The sequence below is a fragment of the Bubalus bubalis genome, chromosome 7 (assembly GCF_019923935.1).
Source record: "Bubalus bubalis isolate 160015118507 breed Murrah chromosome 7, NDDB_SH_1, whole genome shotgun sequence".
NCBI lineage: Eukaryota > Metazoa > Chordata > Mammalia > Artiodactyla > Bovidae > Bubalus > Bubalus bubalis.
Window position 1 is genome coordinate 33,221,642 of NC_059163.1, and position 24,094 is coordinate 33,245,735.

Here is a 24,094-nt window from a genome sequence, read left to right on the forward strand (position 1 = left end):
CCATCTGCAATGCGGGAGACCAGGGTTTGATCCCTGGGTTGGGAAAATACTCTGAAGAGCGTGGCAACCCACTCCAGTATTCTTGCCTGGAGAATTCCCATGGACAGAAGAGCCTGGTGGGCTACAGTCCATGAGGTTGCAATGAGTCAGACACAAATGAACGACTAAGCACAGCACAGAATCTCCAAGGTTAACTACAGAATCTGTGACAGTCACCCTCTGTAACAAAGGAATATTTCTTTGTGCAAAATACATTAAGTATCAGGATGAAGTCATCCATCTTAATACAATGGAGAAAAAATGTTTCGTGTGCCAACAATTTTCATGGTTATAAACTGCTAAATGCACTGAAATATATTAACAAGGGCAAACTAATCTATGGGCTTTGTATAATTTTTATTTTAAATTACCAACATTTTCACTTACAAGCAATAAAAACTTGGTTCAAAATTACATTTAGAAAACTAAGGGTCACAGGCCTAGGTTTATTTTAAATCACTGCACATTTTTAATTTTATCTGCAGACTTGACAACCTGCGTATACACATACTCATCTCCTTTTAATAAAGTTTTTTTCTATTCAGAAAACTTCAGTAAAGATGTTAAGTGGCATTTCTAAAATGTATCAGAATCTGTTAAGCAGTAATAATACAATGAAAAACCTAAACCTAAAAGGTTTTTAAAATCGTGCCAGTTCTCTTCAAAAACTTTTCCTTCAATTATATAAATCCAGTACCACATAAATCTACCTTTCTACATTAACGGAGGTCATATCAAATCAGTCATAATTACAGTAATCACAAACTACAAATAAGAATATTTTCCCCAATCATTCTCAGAAATTCATTCAAAAATGGTTTTAAAATATCTTTCAATAAAGATTTCTATAAAGTGATTAAATATATGTTTTTTAGAATCAATTAAAATAACAAACCTGTCCATCACGTCCAATCTTTACCGGCTTATGTTCATTCCAAGGATTGGTGAGATGAGCTGACTTAGTAAAGGGTAATTCACGCCTAAACACAAAGTGATATCAATTATACTATTTTGCAGAATCTTTTAAAGACCTTATACTACTTTAGTAATGAATTCCTATTAATCATGACTTAAATGCGACTAAATAAGATTGATAGAGATTATTTCCCAGAAACAAAGCCACATTCAGAGACACACTTTTCACATTCTCCTGTATTCTCAAAAAAAAAAAAAGCTAAATATGCTTAAAAATATGAGCTAAGACACCAAGACAGTTTGGTCCCTCTCAACTTTTCTGAGCCTGAGTTTCTTCATCTTATAAATATAAGGACAGTGCCACTCTCTTCAAACTTGTTTTAGGTAGCTTGCAAATGAAATAACACATCAAATGTTTACATCTTATATCTATGTACTAAAAATCTTGTATATTTTAATAATTGATCAATAAAGAGATGAACTTTAACCAGGCAGTTAATACCACATGAATACATATCCCCTACTCTTGGTTCAAGACTGCTTTCCCAAATTTAATTATCTTCCCCTTTTGCTAAAGCAATATTCTCTACCACACATAGAACAGCTCTTGATAATACAAAATTTTATACTTATAAGTTTACATATTTGCATGTATTAATTATGCACTATCTCTTCTCTTACACTACAATGCTATACTTCATTTTTTAATTATTAATTGGAGGCTAATTACTTCCCAATATTGTGGTGGTTTTTGCCATATATCGACATGAATCAGTCACGGATGTACGTGTCCTCCCAGCCTGAACCCCGCTGCCACCTCCCTTCCCACCCCACCCCACCCCCTTTTGGGTGGTCCCAGAGCACTCGCTTTGAGTACTCTGCTTCATGTCCTCTATTTTACATACGGTAATATACATGTTTTAATGCTATTTTCTCAAATCATCCTGTCTTCGCCTTCTCCAACACAGACCAAAAGTCTATTCTTTACATTGCTGTATCTTTTGCTGTCTTGCATATAGGGTCATCGTTACTGTGTTTCTAAATTACATATATATGCATTAATATATTGTATTGGTGTTTCTCTTTCTGACTTACTTCACTCTATATTATAGGCTCCAGTTTCTGAGCCACAGGGCAAAATAGTCTCACCAAGTTTAAAAAAAAAAAAAAAAGATACCCTGCATTTTTATAGCACAACAATGAACATAAACATGACAAGTAATAAATACCTGTTGCCAAAAAAATCAGAAATTAACATCATTCAATAATGTTTCATCTATTTGTGTATAAAGTAATGCCAAATTAAAGAAATGCTTTAATTAAAGAACTATATCTACAAATAAAACTGCTCAAAAAACATACAAAGATGAGTAAGATAAAAAGCTTTAATTCCTAACCTTTTTTAAACAGCTTTCACCAAACAATATATAAGCACACACAAGTATTTTGTAAAAAGAATGAGTACCATAAACAGAGTATAGAACTTTTGCTTTTAATGTGAATGGTCGTATTTATCTTGGCAAGCAAGAAAGAAACAAATAGAAAATGCTTCCTGGTAAAGGTGGCATAAGGGATAAGCCTGAAAGAAAAGTGACTCGGGAAAAGTCATAGGTAGAAAGGTAAAGCAGAGATATTTCTGAAGCAACGAAAAAGACCTGAGCGAAGACATAACGGAGAAGAAAAATTACATGCAAATGACCTGGTCCAATGGACAAGCTATACAACCATTTACTTCTAGCCTTATGTAAATTTTCTTAAAGATGAATATTAAATGCTCAAAGTTTGGACTTTTTTAAACCTCAGAAAATATTTTTAACATCTACAGGAAAAGATTAAAGTTACAAAGTGGCATGATCTGTTGTGGTGGTGATGTCAATGTATGGGAAAAGTGAGCAATGAGTGGTGGAAATAAATGCCCACTAGGTACTACTAAAAGGCCTGAATCTTCATCTAAAAGACATCTTACCTCACACATCAAGAGTGGTTCAAGAGTGTATACAAACAAAAATATATGTGTACATATGTACATATATACATATATACACACATCCCCACCCCGCCACTTCAGGGAGGGCTGGGAGGAAAGAGATCATCATTAAGCTAAACTAAATCCATAGCAAAGCCCAGAATATCCAGACACAGATCTATAGTTAAAAACTGTATTTTAAGTTTCTTATATTTTTCTTCTAAATTGCCAATTAATAAGTTACAGAAAGGAATAACCTACAACCTTCCCTGGTGGCTCAGACGGTTGAGTCCACCTGCAATGCAGGAGACCCAGCTGGGTTCGATCCCTGGGTCAGGAAGATCCCCTGGAGAAGGGAATGGCAACCTACTCCAGTATTCTTGCCTCGAGTTCCATGGACAGAGGAGCCTGGAGGGCTACAATACATGGGGTTACAAAGTTGGACACGACAGAACAACTAACTTTCACTTTCAACTACCAAAGCACAGGAAGGTTTCAAGTTATTATTGCACAGAATTATCACTGTTATTTAAACATTAGCCATGGATTACCCTTGGTCCCAAAAAAAGGCATTATGTTGAGCTGGTTGAGTCAGTTGGGGTTAAAATTCTTTGATGGTTCTTTGATGGCACTGGTTCTAATGAATTCCAGAGACATATGCCCACTGTTTTGACAAATTATTTAATCTCAGCCTGAACATCACAGGGAACTATGAGGCCTTAAGTAAAACAGGGCTCAGGTTAAAACTAAGAGAAATGGTACATCTGTGGTTATCACGAGTATATAGCAGGCATCCTAAAAACTAGCTTTTGAGCAGACATGTAATGAAGAGGCCTACAGATGATTATCTCTACTGTGAGTATTCTAGGTGACATGGCAGTGATTCTCTACTTTAAGGAGCTTAGTAAATGGGGCGTATTTAAAAAAAGAACATGAACTGTACAAAGACTCTGTATGTACTAAATAGTTGGTCATTAAAGCTAATAGGAATAGCAGAGAAACCATGAAAGAAAAGAGAAATGGGTTATTTGGAATGGACCCGATAGGGGTGAGGTTAAAACACAGATTTAATTCTGGTTGAATAATATTTTATAATTTTAGTCTTATTTTGATCTAACTCCCAGTGGCAACTGGGACTTTTTATGCATGCTTCCTTCCTTATGTGCTACCATGCACCATCTAGTCTTAAAAACTCAAGTGTGCCTATGGGGCTTCTCCGATGGATCAGTGGTAAAGAATCCACCTGCAAATCAGAAGATATAGTAGATACAGGAGACTCGGGTTTGATCCCTGTGTTGGGAAGATCCCCTGGAGGAAATGGTAACCCACTCCAGTATTCTTGCTTGAAAATAATCCTGTGGACAGAGGAGTCTGGCGGGCTAAAGTCCAAAAGGTTACAAAGAGTTGGACACAACTGAGTGAGTGAGCATGAGTGTGTGCATACAGGTTTGAGGCGCATGTCAGAATCCTACATTCTAATAATCAGATACTACTGATGCAAGTGATCCAAGGACCACACCTAAAACAAACTCAGAGCCAGTTATTAAATCCAAAAGGCACTTAAATAAAACTCTAGTAACTATCATATCTGATTTATATTTATTAAAGTTTAATCCTTTTAAACTGGATCATCAAAAACGCACGAGAGTTTCAGAAAAATATCTATTTCTGCTTTATTGATGATGCCAAAGCCTTTGACTGTGTGGATCACAATAAACTGTGGAAAATTCTGAAAGAGATGGGAATACCAGACCACCTGACCTGCCTCTTGAGAAATCTGTATGCTGGTCAGGAAGCAACAGTTAGAACTGGACATGGAACAACAGACTGGTTCCAAATAGGAAAAGGAGTACATTAAGGCTGTATAATGTCACCCTGCTTATTTAACTAATATGCAGAGTACATCATGAGAAACGCTGGGCTAGAGGAAGCACAAGTTGGAATCGAAATTGCCAGGAGAAATATCAATAACCTCAGATATGCAGATGACACCACCCTTATGGCAGAAAGCGAAGAAGAAAAGAGTGAGAAAGTTGGCTTAAAGCTCAACATTCAGAAAACTAAGATCATGGCATCCGGTCCCATCACTTCATGGGAAATAGATGGGGAAACAGTGTCAGACTTTATTTTTCTGGGCTCCAAAAATCACTGCAGATGGTGACTGCAGCCATGAAATTAAAAGACCCTTACTCCTTGGAAGCAAAGTTATGACCAACCTAGATAGCATATAGAAAAGCAGACACTACTTTGTCAACAAAGGTCCGTCTAGTCAAGACAATGGTTTTTCCAGTAGTCATGTATGGATGTTAGAGCTGGACTATAAAGAAAGCTGAGCGCCAAAGAATTGATGCTTTTGAACTGTGGTGTTGGAGAAGATGCTTGATGTCCCCTAGACTGCAAGGAGATCCAACTAGTCCATCCTAAAGGAGATCAGTCCTGGGTGTCCACTGGAAGGACTGATATTGAAGCTGAAACTCCAATACTTTGGCCACCTGATGTGAAGATGACTCATTGGAAAAGACCCTGATACTGGAAAAGATTGAGGGCAGGAGGAGAAGGGGATGACAGAGGATAAGATGGTTAGGTGGCATCACCGACTCAATGGACATGAGTTTGGGTAGGCTCCGGGAGTTAGTGATGGACAGAGAGGCCTGGTGTGCTGTGGTTCATTGGGGTCGCAAAGAGTTGAACACAACTGAGTGACTGAACTGAATCCTTTTAACACTAACAGTTAAAAGTAATTCTCACTTCATGTGGAGAACAGTTCAAGTGACTTACCCAAAGAAATATCAATGTAATAATATCATGTGCCTCCTCAGAACTTTTAAGTACTATAAAATTACTCTTGAACATACTTGTGACTTTTTCTTTTTAAAGCTGTAATTTTTTTAATTTAAAAATATTCTTTTCAGGTAAACCTTAAAACTTACTTAAAAATAAGAATTACTACCCCAAATTTTGCAAAGTGCTAGAAGGATGGACTATTTGAATTTTTACCTCTTCTGTTGCTAATATAAATAAGATAGTAAAATTGCCAGTAAGTCAATGAAGAAGAAAATGACACAATAATCTCTGTATAAATTAATTTTCTAAAATTGAGAAATTTCTTTATCAATAATTTGAAAATAAAAGTTAAATAAGTAACATTCAAAATAAAATTTGCTACCACCAATCTAAAACTGGGTAATTACTTTTCTTCTATTCCTAAGAAAGCATCATCTCCAAATATCTTTCAGTGACACCAGTAATGTCTCTAGTCAAAAAACCATAGACTTAGCAAACCTTTCCTTTGGCCTTTATCTATCAAAAAAATTATAAGTAAAATGTCTCATCTCTAAGAAATAACTTGTCTTCCCTATAAACTACCACCAGATTTCTAAACTTTGTAATTTTGATTATGATTAATTTTAGAAATAAAGAACTACATTTTAAAACCCTGGGTACAATGGAGCATGGGAATATTATCTATAGTCTCACCATGCTAACAATGCATTTCAATGTAATTATGTATCCTTTCATCTGTTAAATCTTTCCATGTTACACGTATTACATTACAAACCATAATTTACTTAACCAATTTCCTGTACAAGAGAATTTAGATTGCTTCTAATTTTTCCCTATAGAAAGTAATGGTGATATATATATATATATATATATATATATATATATAGCATTTTGCTATTCTATTAAATATCAACATAGTCTGCTGTATCACTGCCCATGTATTTTCATAGTTCTTCACTGTCCCAAAGTAAAGGTTTAACTCCTTAGGCTGACCCACATTAATAATAATCTTTGCCTTTTGTTGTTCTCTTTACTGACTCTGCTTCATTAAAAAGGTGGCTCCCTCTATCACCCAACATACCCCACACCTCCCACCCCCAAGGTTTCTGATTTCATGGTTCTTCTGTGTGTTAGTTTGCCTTCCTGAAAACAAATAGCATTTTTCCTTCTTATCTAATTCCTCTATCCCCCTCAAAATCCACCTAAGTCAACTTATAATACCAAAAAATCCTTATGGTTCCTTTCAGGTAATTCTTATTTAACTAAAATTAATTTTACAAGTAGTAGATTTGTGCATGCCAAGATCACTTAAATAACTAGCTTTTCAGACTGTTGAAATACCTTTTTAGGCCCAAGATGGAGTCACTCCTGCCCAAGGTGCCAAACCAGCAAACTGAAATTTAGGTACCTTTCATGTCCCTGTAAATGCTCCATTTGACCAGAAATGCAGTATGCCCTACCAGCCAATCCCCAAACATGAAGCCAGTTCTGGGCTTCCTCATCCCAAGCAAGGTTGACAACGCTACCCCACCCAAATAACCTCTTATTAGTATCTTTCTTATTCATTACTATTTATCCTATAAAAGCTTTCTGCCTTCACCCCAGCTGGCAGTTTCAGACAACAAACTGTCCATTTCCTGAAGTATTAAGTTTTTCTGCATTATCTAAACTGTTTTAATCATTTTTTTTAAAACAATGTACAATCATTCAGTAAAGTCAAAAAAAGTAGTAAATAAATCTGAGTTCAAAATAAGTTATTTTTATAACAAACATTTAAATCTTAATTACTTCAGTTTCAAGGATCACAATGCTAACATGACTTTGCTAACTTCCTTAAAAAACACTACTTGTTCACAACTAAATCAGTCACCTCCAAAATGTTATTTAGCCAAGCCAAAGAGTGACTATTTTCCTACTTTACAGTAATAAAATGCCAAGTTAAACCACTAAATATAAATGTTAAGTAACATTCCAAGCATTTGTCTGGTTCATAAATTTCTATGTTACTAACACAGAGAACCAATGAAATACATAAAACTCTTGACTAAATCTTTGCCCTATGCATCTTAGATTATAAAGGTTGTAAACAAAGTATATAGTTATTTTTACTTTCAATATTGTTGAATAAACCCCACAGGTCCCAATCAGATTAGGAGTAAGACCAAAAAAGGGGAGAATAATTAGGATCATAAATTACAACTACATAACTGTAATGTTAACATTATCAACTGGTAGCCCACTTAAAACAAGGGCAATTTTAATTATCTACAGTGAAGTGTGTAATTTACCTGCAAATCCAATCAATTTTAAAGACACCTCCCAGCATTTTAGCACTCATTCCAGCTGGAAGTACCCAATGTATAGGAGATCCTCCATGATGTGATTCTGAAGAAAGTCTTGCAAATCCTAAGGGAATAAATTATAATGTATTCATGCAAATATAATTAATGTTTTTACATATCCAAAGTATTTTTACCCTGAAATTTCCCTTGAAAAATTAACAATGAAATTTTACCTTGAAATTTTCCACTCTCTCTCACAGAAAATATTAAGATAACACTCCTTGCAGATCTGAATGCAACATTCAATTTCTTCTCATTTACAGGCAGTGTAGACCATACACCCTATATAAATGATGTGAAGATCACAGATTGCAATTAATATAAATCTTTTATGTTTCCAATTATATTTGCAAAAGACCAAGGCTACCAATAAGCTATTATGAATAAAGGTCCTATTTATCAGCAGTCAAAATAATATAATACTCAGGAAAAATATGGAGAAAATTAACCAAACTTAACAAAAATATTAAAACTATGAGTGAAACACATGAGGGCAGGAGCTGACCAAAACATATGAGCTAGAATTTTATACAATAAAAACAATCACCTACAGTTACTCTAAATTAGAACCATTTACTACCAGAAAAACATTTTGTTTGAAAGTGAATCACAATGTGTACATTTCTTCTTTAAAAATTGTGTCTAGACTTTCAATGGCTGTCAGAGATCTCTTTTGGTAAATGTCACAATGCACTTGAAAATATGTGTATTATTTTCAAGTATCTCTTGACATTGATTTCTAACATAATTCCACAATAAGAGAACAGACTGTATGATTTCAATACCTTTAGACTATGAAATTTTTCACTTTGTTTTACATCCATGGATATGTTCCAATTGTCTCCTGGATTACAGTCTATGAGAACATGAATAGAATTTGTACCCTGCTGTTGTGTGAAAACTGTATAAAATCTTAATTATGTTGAATTGGTTCATAGTGCTTTTCACGTCTACTATACCGTTCTACTTTTGTATATTCACTCTATTAATTTTAGAGTTTGATACTGAAACTCCAACAAAAAAATCTTAATTCATCTACTTAAAAAGACTGTAATCTGTAGTGGAATTATTTGTAATTTTGTTCTGTAGTTTCCAATAAATGTGTTATCCTAGTTTCATAATTTGAAAAAACAAAAACAAAACTTGCTCAAGGACTTTCCTAGTGGTCCAGTGGTTAGGACTCTGCACTTCCACTGAAGGGCACACAGGTTCAATCCCTGAGAACTAAGATCCCACATGTAGTGCATCAGGGCCCCAAAAATTTTTAATTTAAAAAATAAAATAAAAATAAGTAAAATAAAAACTGCCTAATGATGCAAAAATATGTGAGTAAACCACAGGGAAGAATTTCTATTAAGTTTGAATCCTTTTTCTTTTCAATTTAAGTTCAAATTTTCATATACCAATAGTTTGAAGAGACTTGTGTTTTATGTAGAGCTGGAACACAGCTACCATTTCCAAAGCATTTTAATCAATTCTTTCTTCATGAAAGATTAAGAGGCAGAATGGTAAAGTAAAGCAGAAGCTCCAATTCAGTTTGATCTGCTGATACATACTAGATCTCATTCACACTAGATGTTTAAATACTTTTGCCTAAATCCACTCCAGCTGAGGAACAGAATAAATTTCCATTAGATAGTTATTTGGCATATTATTCCTTCCATCTGTAAAACTGAATGGGTTAACCGCAAATCAGAAATACAGAATCATTATACTGACAGAAATATCTTTAAAAAAACGTTTAGTTTTACCTTTCTTGAAGTCAGTGGAAACTGTCTTAAACCAAAAATATGAAAACACTGTAATAGTCTGTATAAAAAGTAGATGTATTTTACAACAAAACATTAGAAAAAAATTAATCTTACAACATCTGACAGCAACCAGGTATATCCCTTTTGTAAAGGCTAGGGTGGGCCTGTAAACTGAGTCTTCTCTTTTCTTTGTAATCCAAATGATCTTACTTTTGAGATTCTCCATAGAGGAACACCTTCTTTTCAAGAAAACTTCAAGGTGGAAAACAAGCAGTAATATAAAACAAAAACTGGCTGACTAAAGAACCTTTTTAAAAAGTGTTGGTATAATAAACTAGCAACTTGAATAAAGAAACACAAAACTTGAACCATTTTTGCATTTCAACGTATAATGAAATATATTCTTCAAATATTGAGTAATTTTACTTCTAAACTCATCTTCAGAAGACTTAAAAGAAAACTTAAAGTTACTACTTGGGTTGCTTAACCAGTCAAAAAAAGCAGACCCTGCAGGGCAACTGGGTGAAAGAGCTTTAAAGCTTTAATGAATATTACAGTATCTCATGTACTCAAGTGATAGTTAAATCCACCTTCACATTTAAAATTTTCAAGGTTAGGATAGTTTCAACAGAACTGATGCTAATACCTTAGCTTTGGCAAGGGACACATTCTCATGGTTGTTACTCTTTATGAGAAAAAATCTTGCATCCTGTAGAACATATTTGAGTTTACTGGTTTGATCTGAAAAAAAGAAATCCAAACTGATTAACCAGAGGCCATTATCACACAGAGGAATTTAAGTTGTACTAACTGAAATGTAGCCCTCCACAACCCAGCTAAACTTTTAAAATTCATAATCACCCATTCATCCTGAAAAGCTAAGCCACAACACGTAGTAAAGCAAAGCTAAGAAAAGACACCAGCATTTTGCAAGAAGGCAAACCTGATATAGTAATGTTCCGATATATCAGATCCATATTTTGTGTGAAAACAGCTATAAATTTTATGGATTTTTATCACATTAACCATTTAAAATTGTTAATAAATTCTTATGCTATTAAAATATATACATATTTTTCACACACACATCATCCACTCTGTCCAGAAACTAAGGTAGCTGAAGATGTTTGCTATTTTTCTAAAAGATATGGCAGTAAAAAGTGAATACGGAGCTCTGTGTAGACATTATATTTTCCCCCTTAATGCAATATATCAGAACATTACTACATTAAAACCAACTATTAATGGAGAACCAATAAGGCAAAATAATGACTTTAAGGCAGCATGCAATGAAAACAATTTCAAATTTAAATGATACCTTTTCGGACAGCACGAACGGAAGATGATAATTTCTCATGCTTCTTTTCTGAACCTGTATTTAGCCAAAGTACATTTGTTCAGATTGGGCTTTAATAGAGATAAGACAAAATTTCTACAGTCTTGTCACATTAAGTTCTCATTCAAGACAAATTATTCTTCCTGGCGCACCCACACACACACAAAAAATACTTCTCAATGTGTACGAGTGTTTTGCTTTTTGGGTTGTTTGGATGTTTTTAAAAATATTTGAACAATTTCTCACTCAGAAAACTAGTCACTGAATCATCATCTTCCAAGAAAAAAAAAAAAAGTGAAATTCCACTTAAGCAGTAACAGAACAGGATTAAAATAATAAGAAAAAGCTTAGTTTCTTCTAGAATTATTACACTGAACATGCCAGAAATCAATACTAATGAACATCAACAAGTTCACACTAAACTACAGCCTCCACACTTTTTACAGCAGATTACATTAGAATCAGTGAGATATGATCACAAATAAGAGTAAATGAGAATACCTGCATATGACTCCGATGCAGAGCTTCCACTTCTATCAAAAATAATAGGAGATATGCCTCTAGCTCTCTTTCTTTCCTTCTTTTTCTCATCTAAGAAAGAATTAAGACAAGATTTTTAAAAACATTACAATGCAAATTAATCAAATAAGAATGTATCATCACATCTGGATTTTCCCTAACCTCTGGATTTTCATTACTAACCTCTCCTGATCCACTTAACTTCCTCAGAAGAAAGTGTTCCAATTCGGACACTGTTCAAAAGCTAAGCCCATTTTTTATTTCTCCCACCAATTTGAATCAAATAAAAATGCACAGCCATTAATTAAAAATTACTTACCCTATATATAAAAGGAAGTCTTAAAAGTTTTAAAAGGGGGACAAAAAAAATTCTGCACAGCAAACACTACTTTTCTTTCAATTAAATTTATGGTGTTCCCTCACACCAGCCAGAATGGCTGTCATCAAAAAATCCACAAATAATAAATGCTGGAGAGGGTGTGGGGAGAAAAGACCACTCCTACACTTTTGTTGGGAATGCAAATTGGCACAGCCACTATGGAGAACAGTATGGATGTTCCTTAAAAAACATTCAGCTAGTATGACCCTGAATCCCACTCCTGGGCATATATCCGGAGAAAAATACGATCCTAAAAGATACATACACCCCAATGTTCATCATAGCACTGTTTACAACAACCAAGACATGAAAGCAACATACAGTCCATCAACAGAGGAATAAATTAAGAATATGTGATACATATCTACAACCGAGTATTACTCAGCCATTAAAAAGAATGAGAAAGCGCCATTTCCAGCAATAGGGATGGACCTAGAGAGTGTCATACTGAATGAAATCAGACCTAGAAAAATATCTTATGACATCCCTTATATGTGGAATCTAAAAAGAAATGATACAAACTTACAAAACAGAAACAGACTCATAGACTTCAAGAACCATCTTATGGTTGGGGGTGTGGGGTGGGGAATGAGAGGAAGGGATAGTTAGGGAGCTTGGGATTGATACGTACATACTGCTGTATTTAAAATGGGTAACCAACAAAGACCAACGGTATAGCAGAGTAGGTACTCTCATCAATGTTATGTGGCAGCCTGGATGGGAGGGGAGTTTGGGGGAGAATGGATACCTGTGTATCTATGGCTAAGTCCCTTCCTTGTTCACCTGAAACTAGCACAACACTGTTAATCAGCTATACCCCAATACAAAATAAAGTTAAAAAAAAATTACAACGTTCCCTTCTATGCACCAAGTATCACTGTTTAAAGTCCTCTTTTTAAAAAGCTTACTATCATTCTTCAGCAAAATTCCAAGTCTGATTTGAGATGTCCAATGAACCCCAGAACTCAAAGGTTTTCAACTGTTCAAAAAAAAAAAAATTACACTAAACTAGTAACTCCCTTCTGGTTGTCACTGCTTGCTTCTGTGTCTTCAAATACATTCTTTTTGACCATTTCCTTCCTGAATTACTGCTTTTCAAATTCAATTCAAAATTTATCTCTAAAATCTCAGTGATAGTCTGTATAGTGCTATTAAAAAGCTGGGAATCTTCAATAGACAGAAAACGTTTGCATGACATATAAAAACAACTTCAAGCTTAATTTGGAACTTTATAAGCATATAAATGAAGACCTAAAATGGAATTAGGCTCTCCTGTCACTGTTTATCAGTATTTTAACTACTTCATGATAAGCACCTTCACAGCTAAAAAAAGGAATATGATGGGAGAAAACACATATACTTATTTTTATAAAAATAAGAGAATGTTAAAACGATAATCAACGATCTTTCATATAAACTTCTTTTTAAAAGCTTTAAATAGATTATCTCCCTTAAACTTTAAAACAATCTCGTAAGATACATAATACCATTATTCTCACTTATAGAAAAGGAAACCTCAACTTAGTGGTGTGGTTAGGAAACTTGGCCAGGGTCCCATGGTTCCTGAGTGGTAGATCCTAGTTTCTAACTTGAAAGTACAAGCCAAGAGCTCTATTCTTATTAAGAGAATAGAAAAGATATTTTACTACTGTTCTTGAAAGGGGATTCTAAGTTTAAGCTAGTTTAAAGAGGGAAACTATAAGGTAATAAGTTCCTTCTAAGTAAGCATTTCTCCCCCTTGTAATTTACTACTAATACCTTCTCCAAATAAGATTGTTAACAAGAAGTTTATAAATGATGCTGATGTTTCTAACTCTGGCAAACAGAGAAAGGCAAGGCGGTACATACTGACACAATTTCAAAACCGAGCCCATTTAAAGCTAGCAACTGGGGAACATACTGATATTCATATAGCTAGCTATAGAAAAAAGTATTCCTAGGCTTGCCAGCTTTGAATAAGACCTAACTTTCAAGTTTTAAAATCTTCTCCCTCAGGATAAACTGTTAAGACTTCAAAAGAAATTAAACTTAAGTTTTAGTACAAAATAACTGAAAACCTCAACCAAACAGATGAGAAACAGGAGTTTTTGTTACATCCCAAATCTCTTTCTCATCATGCCTGTTTTGTTCACTGACTACACATTCTTATATAGCATCTAGCATACAGAAGGAACTGAATTCACTGAATCAATTGACATGCACATGAAGGAGACTACAAAAATAAACTTTGTTTTAAAAAAATCATTCTAAATTATTTCTTTCAAAATGTCTAACATGTTTCTTTTACTTTTTCCTATTTGAACAGTTAGGGAATCTAAGCATTACAAGGTTTCCCTGGTGGCTCAGATGGTCAAGAATCTGGCTGCAATGCAGGACACTCAAGTTCAACCCTGGATCGGGAAGATCCTCTGGAGAAAGGAATGGTAATCCACTCCAGTATTCTTTCCTGGAGAATTCCACGGACAGAGGAGCCTGGGGAGCTACAGTCCATGGGGTTGCAGAGTCGGACACAACTGAGTGACTAACACTTCCACTTCCAAACATTACAAATTGATCACAAAGAATAATACAACTCCTACTGCTGTTTAAAAATAATACTTTATGATTATAAGTACTAAAAGAATCTCTCAACTAAGATGATGCAGGAAAAATAACAGAAGCAGATCTTGCCCAACAATTTTTATATAACGTTAAATATTGTATTACCATGAAAAATCTCCAAGGAGTTTTTATCTTTTTTGTACAACTAACTTTCATTGTTCTTAAGTTTATAATCCCCTCTCCTGACTATTATTCTCAGATCAAAAAAAAGTTACCTAAAAAATAACCTTTAACAAGCACCAACTGTGTCACTTTTATTATAAAAGGAAGTTGCTAAAGTTCAGAGGAAAAAATAAGGTAAAATAAACCAGAGTCTAGAAAATTCATGACAAGGAAACTAAACTGTCATTCTTTGTATTTAAAAACTGGTACCCCTCTTTTGAAGTTTCAGGTTCTTTTTCTTTCACAGTAATAGAAACTGCTCCGTGATAAAAATAATAATATCCTGCATACTAAATAGTCTTTAAAACATGTTCCATGTAAGAGTTCTTCCAAAGAAAAGTCACAAAGCTTTCTTTAATAAGGAAAGTAAGAGTTCCAGGTATCTCTAACAATAAATCTCAACAGTTTTAATATCCAGGTTTTCTAAAAACCATTGGTTAGTATTCAATACAAAATATCTAATCTACAAAAAACATAAAAAGTATGAATAAGTATCTTGCTAAGTATCAGCATCTAGGAGCTTATTAAAAATACACGATTTCAGGTCTGATCTATTTATACAATCTCCTTGGCATGTGTGTTTACTTGCTCAGTCATGTCTAACTCATTGCAACCCAATGGACTATAGCCTGCCAGGCTCTTCTGTCCGTGGATTTTCTAGGCAAGAATACTGGAATGGGTAGCCATTCCCTTCTCCAAATAAGTCTCCCCTATTTAACTTAAACAAGATAAACATTTAAGTCAAAGAAATATCATTCCTAATATGGACACCAAAAAGAAGATTCCTACAATAAAATGTCCCCTACTTTTATATTTTCACACTCTCCACAATAAATGAACATTCATTCATACTTTCTATGCAATTTTTGTTCTCCATCCATTATCATAAATTATAAATGCATATCCCATCAGTCTGTGCAAAGTATGATGGAATAATAGTAATAGATTCCACAAGTTTTTTTGCATTAAACCCAACTACCCATCTGTTCAGTTTAACTCTTTAACCACCTTCAAAAACCTGTCTAACTCCCAAACCTAGAACTCTGGTGAGTAAAAGGCTAGCAGCACTTCAGCTGTCAACTGGAGAATACCTGGCCATCTGCTCTAACATTTACACTATCAAGAATATGATTAACCAACAATGTACTACTAAAATGATAAAATTCTATAATGACATTGTAACTATCACATATATCAAAAGAATAGAACTTTTCTTGTGTTCCAATGTTTGTTACATTTGGCCTATGTAGCAGATCTGGTTGCACCTTTACATTAAGACAGCCATGGCACTATAATCATCATATAGTGGCCAATGATCTTTAAGGACCCTGACCTCTCCTCGCTCTACCTTCTGAATTTCTCCCCAAAAGAGGGTCCCTTCAGCCTAGTGACTACAACTATCTACCATTCCTACTTTAAGTCTCCTGGGTCAGAGAAAGTGGCAAAGCATCTAGTATTCTTTCCCAGTCTCTCCACACGAATTTTATATTCTTATTTTCCATCTAATACCTTTTATACCCAGCCCTCTGGAGGCATTGCCTCAGTCAGTCAACCCAAAGGTATAAAAATGAAAGTTTATGCTCCCAAAAGAAAAACAAAGTTATTTTGATTTCTGTTGCCACATGATGGAAATCTAGAGGCATTTAACATGAAAATACTGTAATACCTAGCAGATAGGTTCCATATGAATATACTTTAAGTACAGCAGTGTTTAAGCTAGTGTCGACTAGTATGTAAATCTAAGAATTTATAACAATAAAACCTCAGATATACTTCCTTATTAGAGAAACAAATGAAGTAATGTGCATTTGCAATACAATCAATTTGGAGCTGAGAAACACCTTTACTAAGATATGTAAATCTTATTCAATTGCATAATACATCCCAAAACACACCATATTAAAAAAAAAAAAAGAACAAAAACACAGCAGAGTCTTACTAACATCCCACAGTGCCTCGCCACAGTGCCTCAAATTTCATAATTTTAAAATATTCAAGAACACCAATCAAGTCAATTAAAAAATAAAGACAAACTTTAACATATAAAAATTAGTACCTGATCCATCTGTTCCTGAACCAGATCTGACAGACCCATCCGTGAAGGTAACAGATTCAGAATCAGAGTCGCTAGCCTCACTTCTAGTGTCATAATCATTTCCCTCTTCCTTCTGGTCTCTCTCATCCTGTTCATATTCTTCTTCCTCCTCTTCCTCCTCTTCTTCCTCCTCCTCCTCCTCTTCTTCCTCCTCCTCCTCCTCTCCATCTTCATCCACCTCTTCATCTTCCTCTGCATCTTCTTCTACCTCTTCATCTTCCTCCACATCTTCCACCCCCTCCTCCTCATTCTCAGTGTTGTTGCCTTGCTCATCAGAAGAACCACTGCTGCCAGTCTCGTGGTCAGAGCCATATTCTTCAGAGTTCACTTCCTCCTTAGAAGACTGGCTGGATCTGCTTGCACGTCTATCCACTTCAAGCCCAATTCTCTGATGTTTAAAGAAAAAGGGAATCAGCAGTCATATAACAGACAAGGTCAGAGTGAATAAATAGTTCTAGCCTCACACAGAAATGAAAGAATTGCTCTCTGTATTATATCTGCAATAATATTGACTACCTCAGAATCATCTGGTGTAGGGGATTTGACCCTCCTTTCAGGATCCCTTTTCCGCAGACAAGTTTTGTCAGGCTGACTCTTATAAGGTTCTCTGGAGGCACTGCTTGACAAACGAATCTTCCGATCAGCTTCTAACCGCTTGTTTCTTTCAGATCTTTGATATTCCTCATTTTTATACTCTGTGACTGATTTTCCTTTTGTACTAACCATTCTTTTGTTGTTGTTAACTGATGAGCTCAGTGGCTTAGAAATCAACTGTCTTGAATGAACAGAAGGCTTTTGTCGCTTTGTGTCAGCAGATTCCATTCGGTCACTTTTTCTTTTTGAACCTTAAAAATACCAAAAAAAAAGTTTGGGTATTTAGACTTATTTCACCAAAGTTCAACAAGTAAATACATCAGAGAGGAAAAAAGCCTCATTTCTTTAAAATGTCTTCTGAAATATTTGTACTCCAAAGTTAATTATAAAGAAAACACAGCTTTCAAATACTGGAATAAATTCACTTATCTAAGACATTTCACATGTTTGAAAAAATATATATTACTCTCTTTCATGTGGAATTGGGTACTACTGCTTGTTATGATTGTGCTTTTGGTGTTAAGAGCCTCAAGGAACAAGTACAAAAGCAAAGACTTAAGATATTTATCTCTACGTACACTGTTATTTTAACAAAATAAACAGAAATCTTACCCTTTTTCTCATTTTTATCTTGTTCACTCTCTGGATTATAGAGTTCATCATCTTGTTCTGGTACTTCAGTCAAAATATCATCTAGAACATTAAGTTCTCCATCTGAAAGCAAGGAAATTAAAAAGTAATGGGGAAAAATCATTACCATTAAGCATTTATTTTTGAGTACCTACTGTGAAGCTATTTAAGTATGAGAACATAACCTTTAAGGAGCTTTTACTTCAGGATCAAGACACCAGAATAATTCCTATAAAACCATACAAAGTAGAGGATATGATACTAGGGTATGAAAGGATATATACTGGGGTACAAAAAGAAAAAGTCAGAACTTATTTGTGCATCATCCTTTCATCTCTAGTTTTTTGTCAACTGCTTTAAAATGTGCACAATAAAAAAAATAATAATACAGGTGCATAACTTTTAAATAAACATATCTATCAAAGGGATTCCCAGGTGGTGCTAAAGAACCCGCCTGCCAATGCAAGAGATGTGAAGAGATGTGTGTTTGATCCCTGGGTCTGGAAGATCGCTGGGGGAAGGGCACGGCAACCCACTCAAGCATTCTTGCCTGCAGAATCCCATGGAGAAGAGGAGCCTGGCAGGCTACAGTCCATGGGGTCACACAGCATCAGGTACAACTGAAGCGACAGCACGCATATTTATCAAAGATTGTGTATTTCGGGAAAAATACTTACTGATTACCATTTTACAATTCAGAAACTCTGGCAGACTCCAGCTTAAACAAGTAATCAAAGTTAACATCACCCACAGTGGATCAAATCAGTATCATGGACCCTGGTATGACGCACTACTCATGGAACAATTCTGCAATATTCCTATGCAAAATGCAAAACCTAAACCTATACATAAGGAAACAAATACAAAACCAACCCAAATTTAGAGGCATCCCAAAACATCAATATCATGAAATACAAACACTAAGGAAACACTTCAGATTAAAGGAGACTAAAAGATACGCAATACAGCACATGATCTGAGACTTAACTGGAAAAACTAGTGAAATCTAAATAAGGTCTGCAGACTACAAGTATCAATATTAATTTCCTGATTTTGATAGTACTACCGTTAAGTAAAAGAGAATTCTACTTTTTAGAAAATACATACATAAGTATTTAGGACCAAAGAAGCATCATGTCTGCAACAGACAAAAGATGGAGTGTGAATGAATTAGAAAAACAAATATGGTAAAAAATGTTAACATGTGAAATGTGGTTGAAAAGCAAAAAAATCTCTGTACTATCCCTACAGCTATCCTGTTGTCTGAAATAACATCGAAGCAGGTTAAAAGAAGAAAATTAGTGATGCTGGTTTGGACTATAAAAAGTGTAACTTGTCCAGACAAAGAAACCATTGACTGTAACTGATACTTTCAATGATCACGAAAACTTACAACTCAGTTTCATCATCCCACCCTCCTTTATACCCTCCCCCATCCTAATAGGACAAAAAAATTCTTAGAAATATACGCAATTATGTATTTACTACTTTAAACTTGATTTTCTTCCCCCCAAATAAGGCACTAAAGTTAATGGTCAATGTTTTAAACACTACGCATACAAGCACCAAAAATATCTTTCCAAATTTAAGGCGCCATAACAAGATGTATAAAATCATAAAAACTGATGAGACAGGACAACTGTACCCATGGCTCTAGCCAAAAAGCAAAGCCCATTCAAAGTATAACAAGGTTTATTAACCTGAGGTCTTTGAACAGGTTAGATATAACTCAAATTTCCCCAAAGAGGGACAGAAATCAGGTACTGAAGAGAACTAAAGCAGATAATGTAGGTAAAATAAGAGGAAAAGCAAGGTGACACAGGATACAGAAAACAAATCTTCTGTACTTGGAGCCACAGTTGCTACTTAGAACACTGAAAATTACATATGCCTGAAATAGAATGGTAACTCATTTCCCTGAGCCATAAAAATGCTTACCTGTACTTTACTATTTTTCTAAAATGAATATATACTATATGGACTGCTTCCTTTTTTTTTTTTTTAATGTTACTGAAAATCAAGATATGTAAGCCAAAATGGTTTCTCTCATCCTCTGGGTTCATGTTTTCACTGAAGAAAATCCCCTTGAAACCTGAACAGTGCAGACACAATTTTTGGATACTATATCATAAATAAAAAATAAAAACATATAATTTGATTTTTAGAAATCCATGTATTTCAGATATTAAGCCATCTTTGGGTCAAAGTTCTCTAGTCAGTAAAAAAGTGGGTCCAACAAATCCTGAAAGATAAGACATCTGTAGAACCAAAAGAAAAAAAAAAAAAAAAAAACAGCGCGCTCCAACCTCCTCCTCTTCCTCCTCCCGCCCCTCCAAATTAAAAAAAAAAAGAAAAAAATAAATAAATAAAAACTATGACATGACAGCAAGTAAGACAATTAATACAGTGCTACCTAAATCTTTGCAAGAAATTGCTAGTTCTTGATTAGAAATATCCACCCAAAAGCTTGAACAGTCACATGAAATTATATACTTTTATACATGCTAAATCTAACACAGAAAGAAATACTGTAAAGCTGATTATATCAACTTAAATTTCAGACATGCCTAAATCATGGTTTCCCTACAAAAAGGGTACTACTCTCTTTAAAAACTTCAATAATTTTATTAGACAAATCCAAAGATTAGTTGCAGTTTTAGAAAGTATCTACAAATTTTTAAAATACTAATCAATACTTGCTTTTCTAACATTGTATCACTTTCATACACATCATACATGACACACATAAACTATATTTTAGACTGCTTTGCAGATAAATAGAAGCTCAGAAGTTCAAGTTATGCAAATTCACTTGTCTAGAGTTCAGGCTTTCTAAATATATGGTTAAATTACATGTAAACAATAGAAGCACCTTTAAACAAAGTGTAAGAAAACAAAACCACAAAACATCACTGAAAGGTTGGGTGCACTAGTAATTAATTTCAAATTAGTGCATCAGAAAGCCCTGTATCCTAAACATTGCAGCATCTTAAATTTACTTTAAGTTCAACCACAATATCCTCATTTGATGTCTATAAATTTTTACCCATTTTATACTCTATGACAACAAAAATGTAACTGGTTTTATCACAAAATTGGCAAACTAAGACCTGCAAGACAAAATTCAGCCCACAGCCTATTTTTGACTGACAAGAATGGTTTCGACATTTTTAAGGTTGTGTTTTTAAAAAAGAAAAGAATATATGACAAAGATCTTAGGAGGCCTACAGAGCCTAAAATATTATTTTCTGACTCCCTGATATAAAAGATTGTATGTTACTTTTCTCCACCACTGAAATCTTTTATTTGCTGAAATATGATACACACGAGATTTGTGTTTAGAAGGAAGAAAATCCAGGTCATCATTTAAGAGCTAGTTATCTTTGGGGAAGTCCCAATCTGAGCTCCAGTTTCTTCACCTCTGGTAAGAGGCAATTAGAATAAAAAGATCACTGTTTGGGGTGGGGGCGGGGGGGCAGGTATTTGACCCTCCTGAACCTTGCATTAATATAACAACTAGGGTACATGATACACAAAATATAGTCCTAAATATAAAACAAAATCTTTTCTCAATAACAAAAATACATAAATATTCTGACTATTGCAGTAAATTTAACCTGCCATCCCAAAACTTGGTGACTTAAAACAATACAGTCATTTATTATTACTGCTTATGGTTCTGAGGCTCAACTAAAGTCTCGCATGTGGCTGCAGTTAAAGGCTGGCTAAAACCATCTGAAGGCTTGCTTATTCACGCTGGCTGGGTAGATTCAAAACAGCTGGGGCTCCTAGGCCATGCTTTTCAATGGCACCCTCTACCATGACAGCTTCAGCATAGGTCAACCTCTTTCATGGTGGTTTAGAGCTCTAAAGATACATTAATACAGCCCAAAAGAAAAAGGGCCATAGTATTTTACTCCAAGACAGTCATAAAAGTCTACTCAGGTTCAAAGAGAGGAGCCAGGGACTCCAACTACTGTAGAAGAAATGTTCCAAATACTTGGAAGGTGTTATCCAAACTATCACCACTTGCTTAGTTTTGCTTATTTAATTATAAATGTTAAGATGTATTCTTAAAATAACGATATTGGGTTATAAAGCTAACTGCTTCCTATGACCATTCATTGGCTAGAAAACGTACACATTGTATATATTTTAATTCATGTTTTTAATTTAAAATGAATTAGCTATAAAGGATTATTTTAGTAATCTCAGAAGTTACCACTATGAAAGATTAACCTACCCCTGGTACATCTTTTGGGGGAAGAAAAGAGAAAGTAGCATCCACTGGTTCTCCAGTGTGACTTCTTTTATACTTTAAATCACTCGTTTTATCCTGAAATTTAACATTATTCTGCACAGTGATATGCACATGTTCAATTTCATCACAGTAGTTGAACAGCAGCACCATAAGAATATTAGCAATAAAATGAACAAAGGTTAGCAGATGCCTGGTTAAGAATTCTATATAAAATATAACTCAAATGCAGCATTTCCTAATAGGATTTTTAGATGAATTTATTTATTTAAAGATCTATTTATTTTTATTTTTTGGCTGTGGTGAGTCTTCACTGCACAAGAGCTACTCTTTTGTGGTGCTTTAGTTTCTCATTGTGGTGGCTTCTCATTGCACAGGCTCTAGAATTTGGGCTCAGGAGTGGTGGCATATGGGCTTCTCATTGCGGTAGCGTCTCTTGTTGCGGACCAGAAGCCCTAGGGCGTGAGGGCTTCAGCAGCTGCAACACATGGGCTCAGCAGTTGAGACTCCTGGGCTCTAGAGCACAGGCTCAACAGTTATGGCTCATGGGCTTAGCTGCTCTGTGGCATGTGGGATCTTCCCCAACCAAGGATTGAACCCGAGTCCCTTGCATTGCAAGGTGGATTCTTAATCGCTGGACCACAAAGGAAGCCCCTCAAATGCAGTATTTAAAGTGCTTTATTTATTTTTTGAGAAATCTATATAGAGTGTTTAAAAAAAAAAAACACCCTTTTAAAGTCACAACAAAAAATGAATTTTTCACAATGTGTCGATGCAACAAAATAACTCAAATGAAACACAAACAGTATTCCCATTTATAGTTAAAGTTCAAATCCATTCAAAGTTATACACTAAGAGCCTGAAGAATGAATTTAGCTCACAGATGCTTTGTTTTTGAAAGCTCCAAGGGTTTAAAGTAAGAACATATATTCTACATTTTAAAAAAAGACTATATGATCGCTGCTGCTGCTGCTAAGTCACTTCAGTCGTGTCTGACTCTGTGCGACTCCACAGACAGCAGCCCACCAGGCTTCCCCGTCCCTGGGATTCTCCAGGCAAGAACACTGGAGTGGGTGGCCATTTCCCTAGGGGCCCAGATTCTTACCTGAAAACTACCAGTTGGAGCAGTCCTGACAGTCTTTGGTAAAGACACACACAAGGTAATTTATGTCAAAGTTGTGCATGAGACAATCTAGCTTTATGTTTTTTACATCAGGGTATTTACCAATATTTCCTGAACATAGACCATACTTATCCCTCTATTCTCTATTACCTCAATACTTGCCATTCCTACTGCTCGACTGCTTCAGTCATGTCCGACTCTGTGCGACCCCATAGACGGCAACCCACCAGGCTCCCCCGTCCCTGGCATTCTCCAGGCAAGGCTACTGGAGTGGGTTGCCATTTCCTTCTCCAATGCATGAAAGTGAAAAGTGAAGGTGAAGTCGCTCAGTCGTGTCCGACTCTTAGCGACCCCATGGACTGCAGCCTACCAGGCTCCTCCATCAATGGGATTTTCCAAGCAAGAGTGCTGGAGTGGGATGCCCTTGCCTTCTCCGTACTTGCCATTACCTATTGTGTTAAATAGGGGTTCCCTGGTGGCTCAGATGGTAAAGAATCTGCCAGCAATATGGAAGACCTGGGTTCGACCCAAGTTGGAAAGATCCCCTGGAGGAAGGCATGGCAATCCATTCCAGTATTCTTGCCTGGAGAATCCCCATGG

The 24,094-nt window shown here is 35.2% G+C and overlaps 1 protein-coding gene across 5 annotated transcripts in view; it reads right to left on the minus strand.

The window, feature by feature from the left end:
* YTHDC1 (YTH domain containing 1) overlaps nucleotides 1–24,094 on the minus strand; it is a 38,447-nt gene that overhangs the window by 8,952 nt on the left and 5,401 nt on the right. For 2 of the 5 annotated variants that reach the window (XM_006078728.4, XM_006078727.4), the window contains exons 2-10: nucleotides 18,096–18,197; nucleotides 17,406–17,734; nucleotides 16,851–17,277; nucleotides 11,635–11,724; nucleotides 11,116–11,169; nucleotides 10,444–10,538; nucleotides 8,220–8,328; nucleotides 7,993–8,110; nucleotides 935–1,019 (exon numbers count right to left, since the gene is read on the minus strand). In XM_006078728.4, coding sequence (XP_006078790.2) covers nucleotides 935–1,019; nucleotides 7,993–8,110; nucleotides 8,220–8,328; nucleotides 10,444–10,538; nucleotides 11,116–11,169; nucleotides 11,635–11,724; nucleotides 16,851–17,277; nucleotides 17,406–17,734; nucleotides 18,096–18,197 — 1,409 coding nt within the window. The remainder of the gene's footprint in view (nucleotides 1–934; nucleotides 1,020–7,992; nucleotides 8,111–8,219; nucleotides 8,329–10,443; nucleotides 10,539–11,115; nucleotides 11,170–11,634; nucleotides 11,725–16,850; nucleotides 17,278–17,405; nucleotides 17,735–18,095; nucleotides 18,198–24,094) is intronic. The other 3 variants (XM_006078729.4, XM_025289983.3, XM_006078730.4) reach the window with 2 other exon arrangements.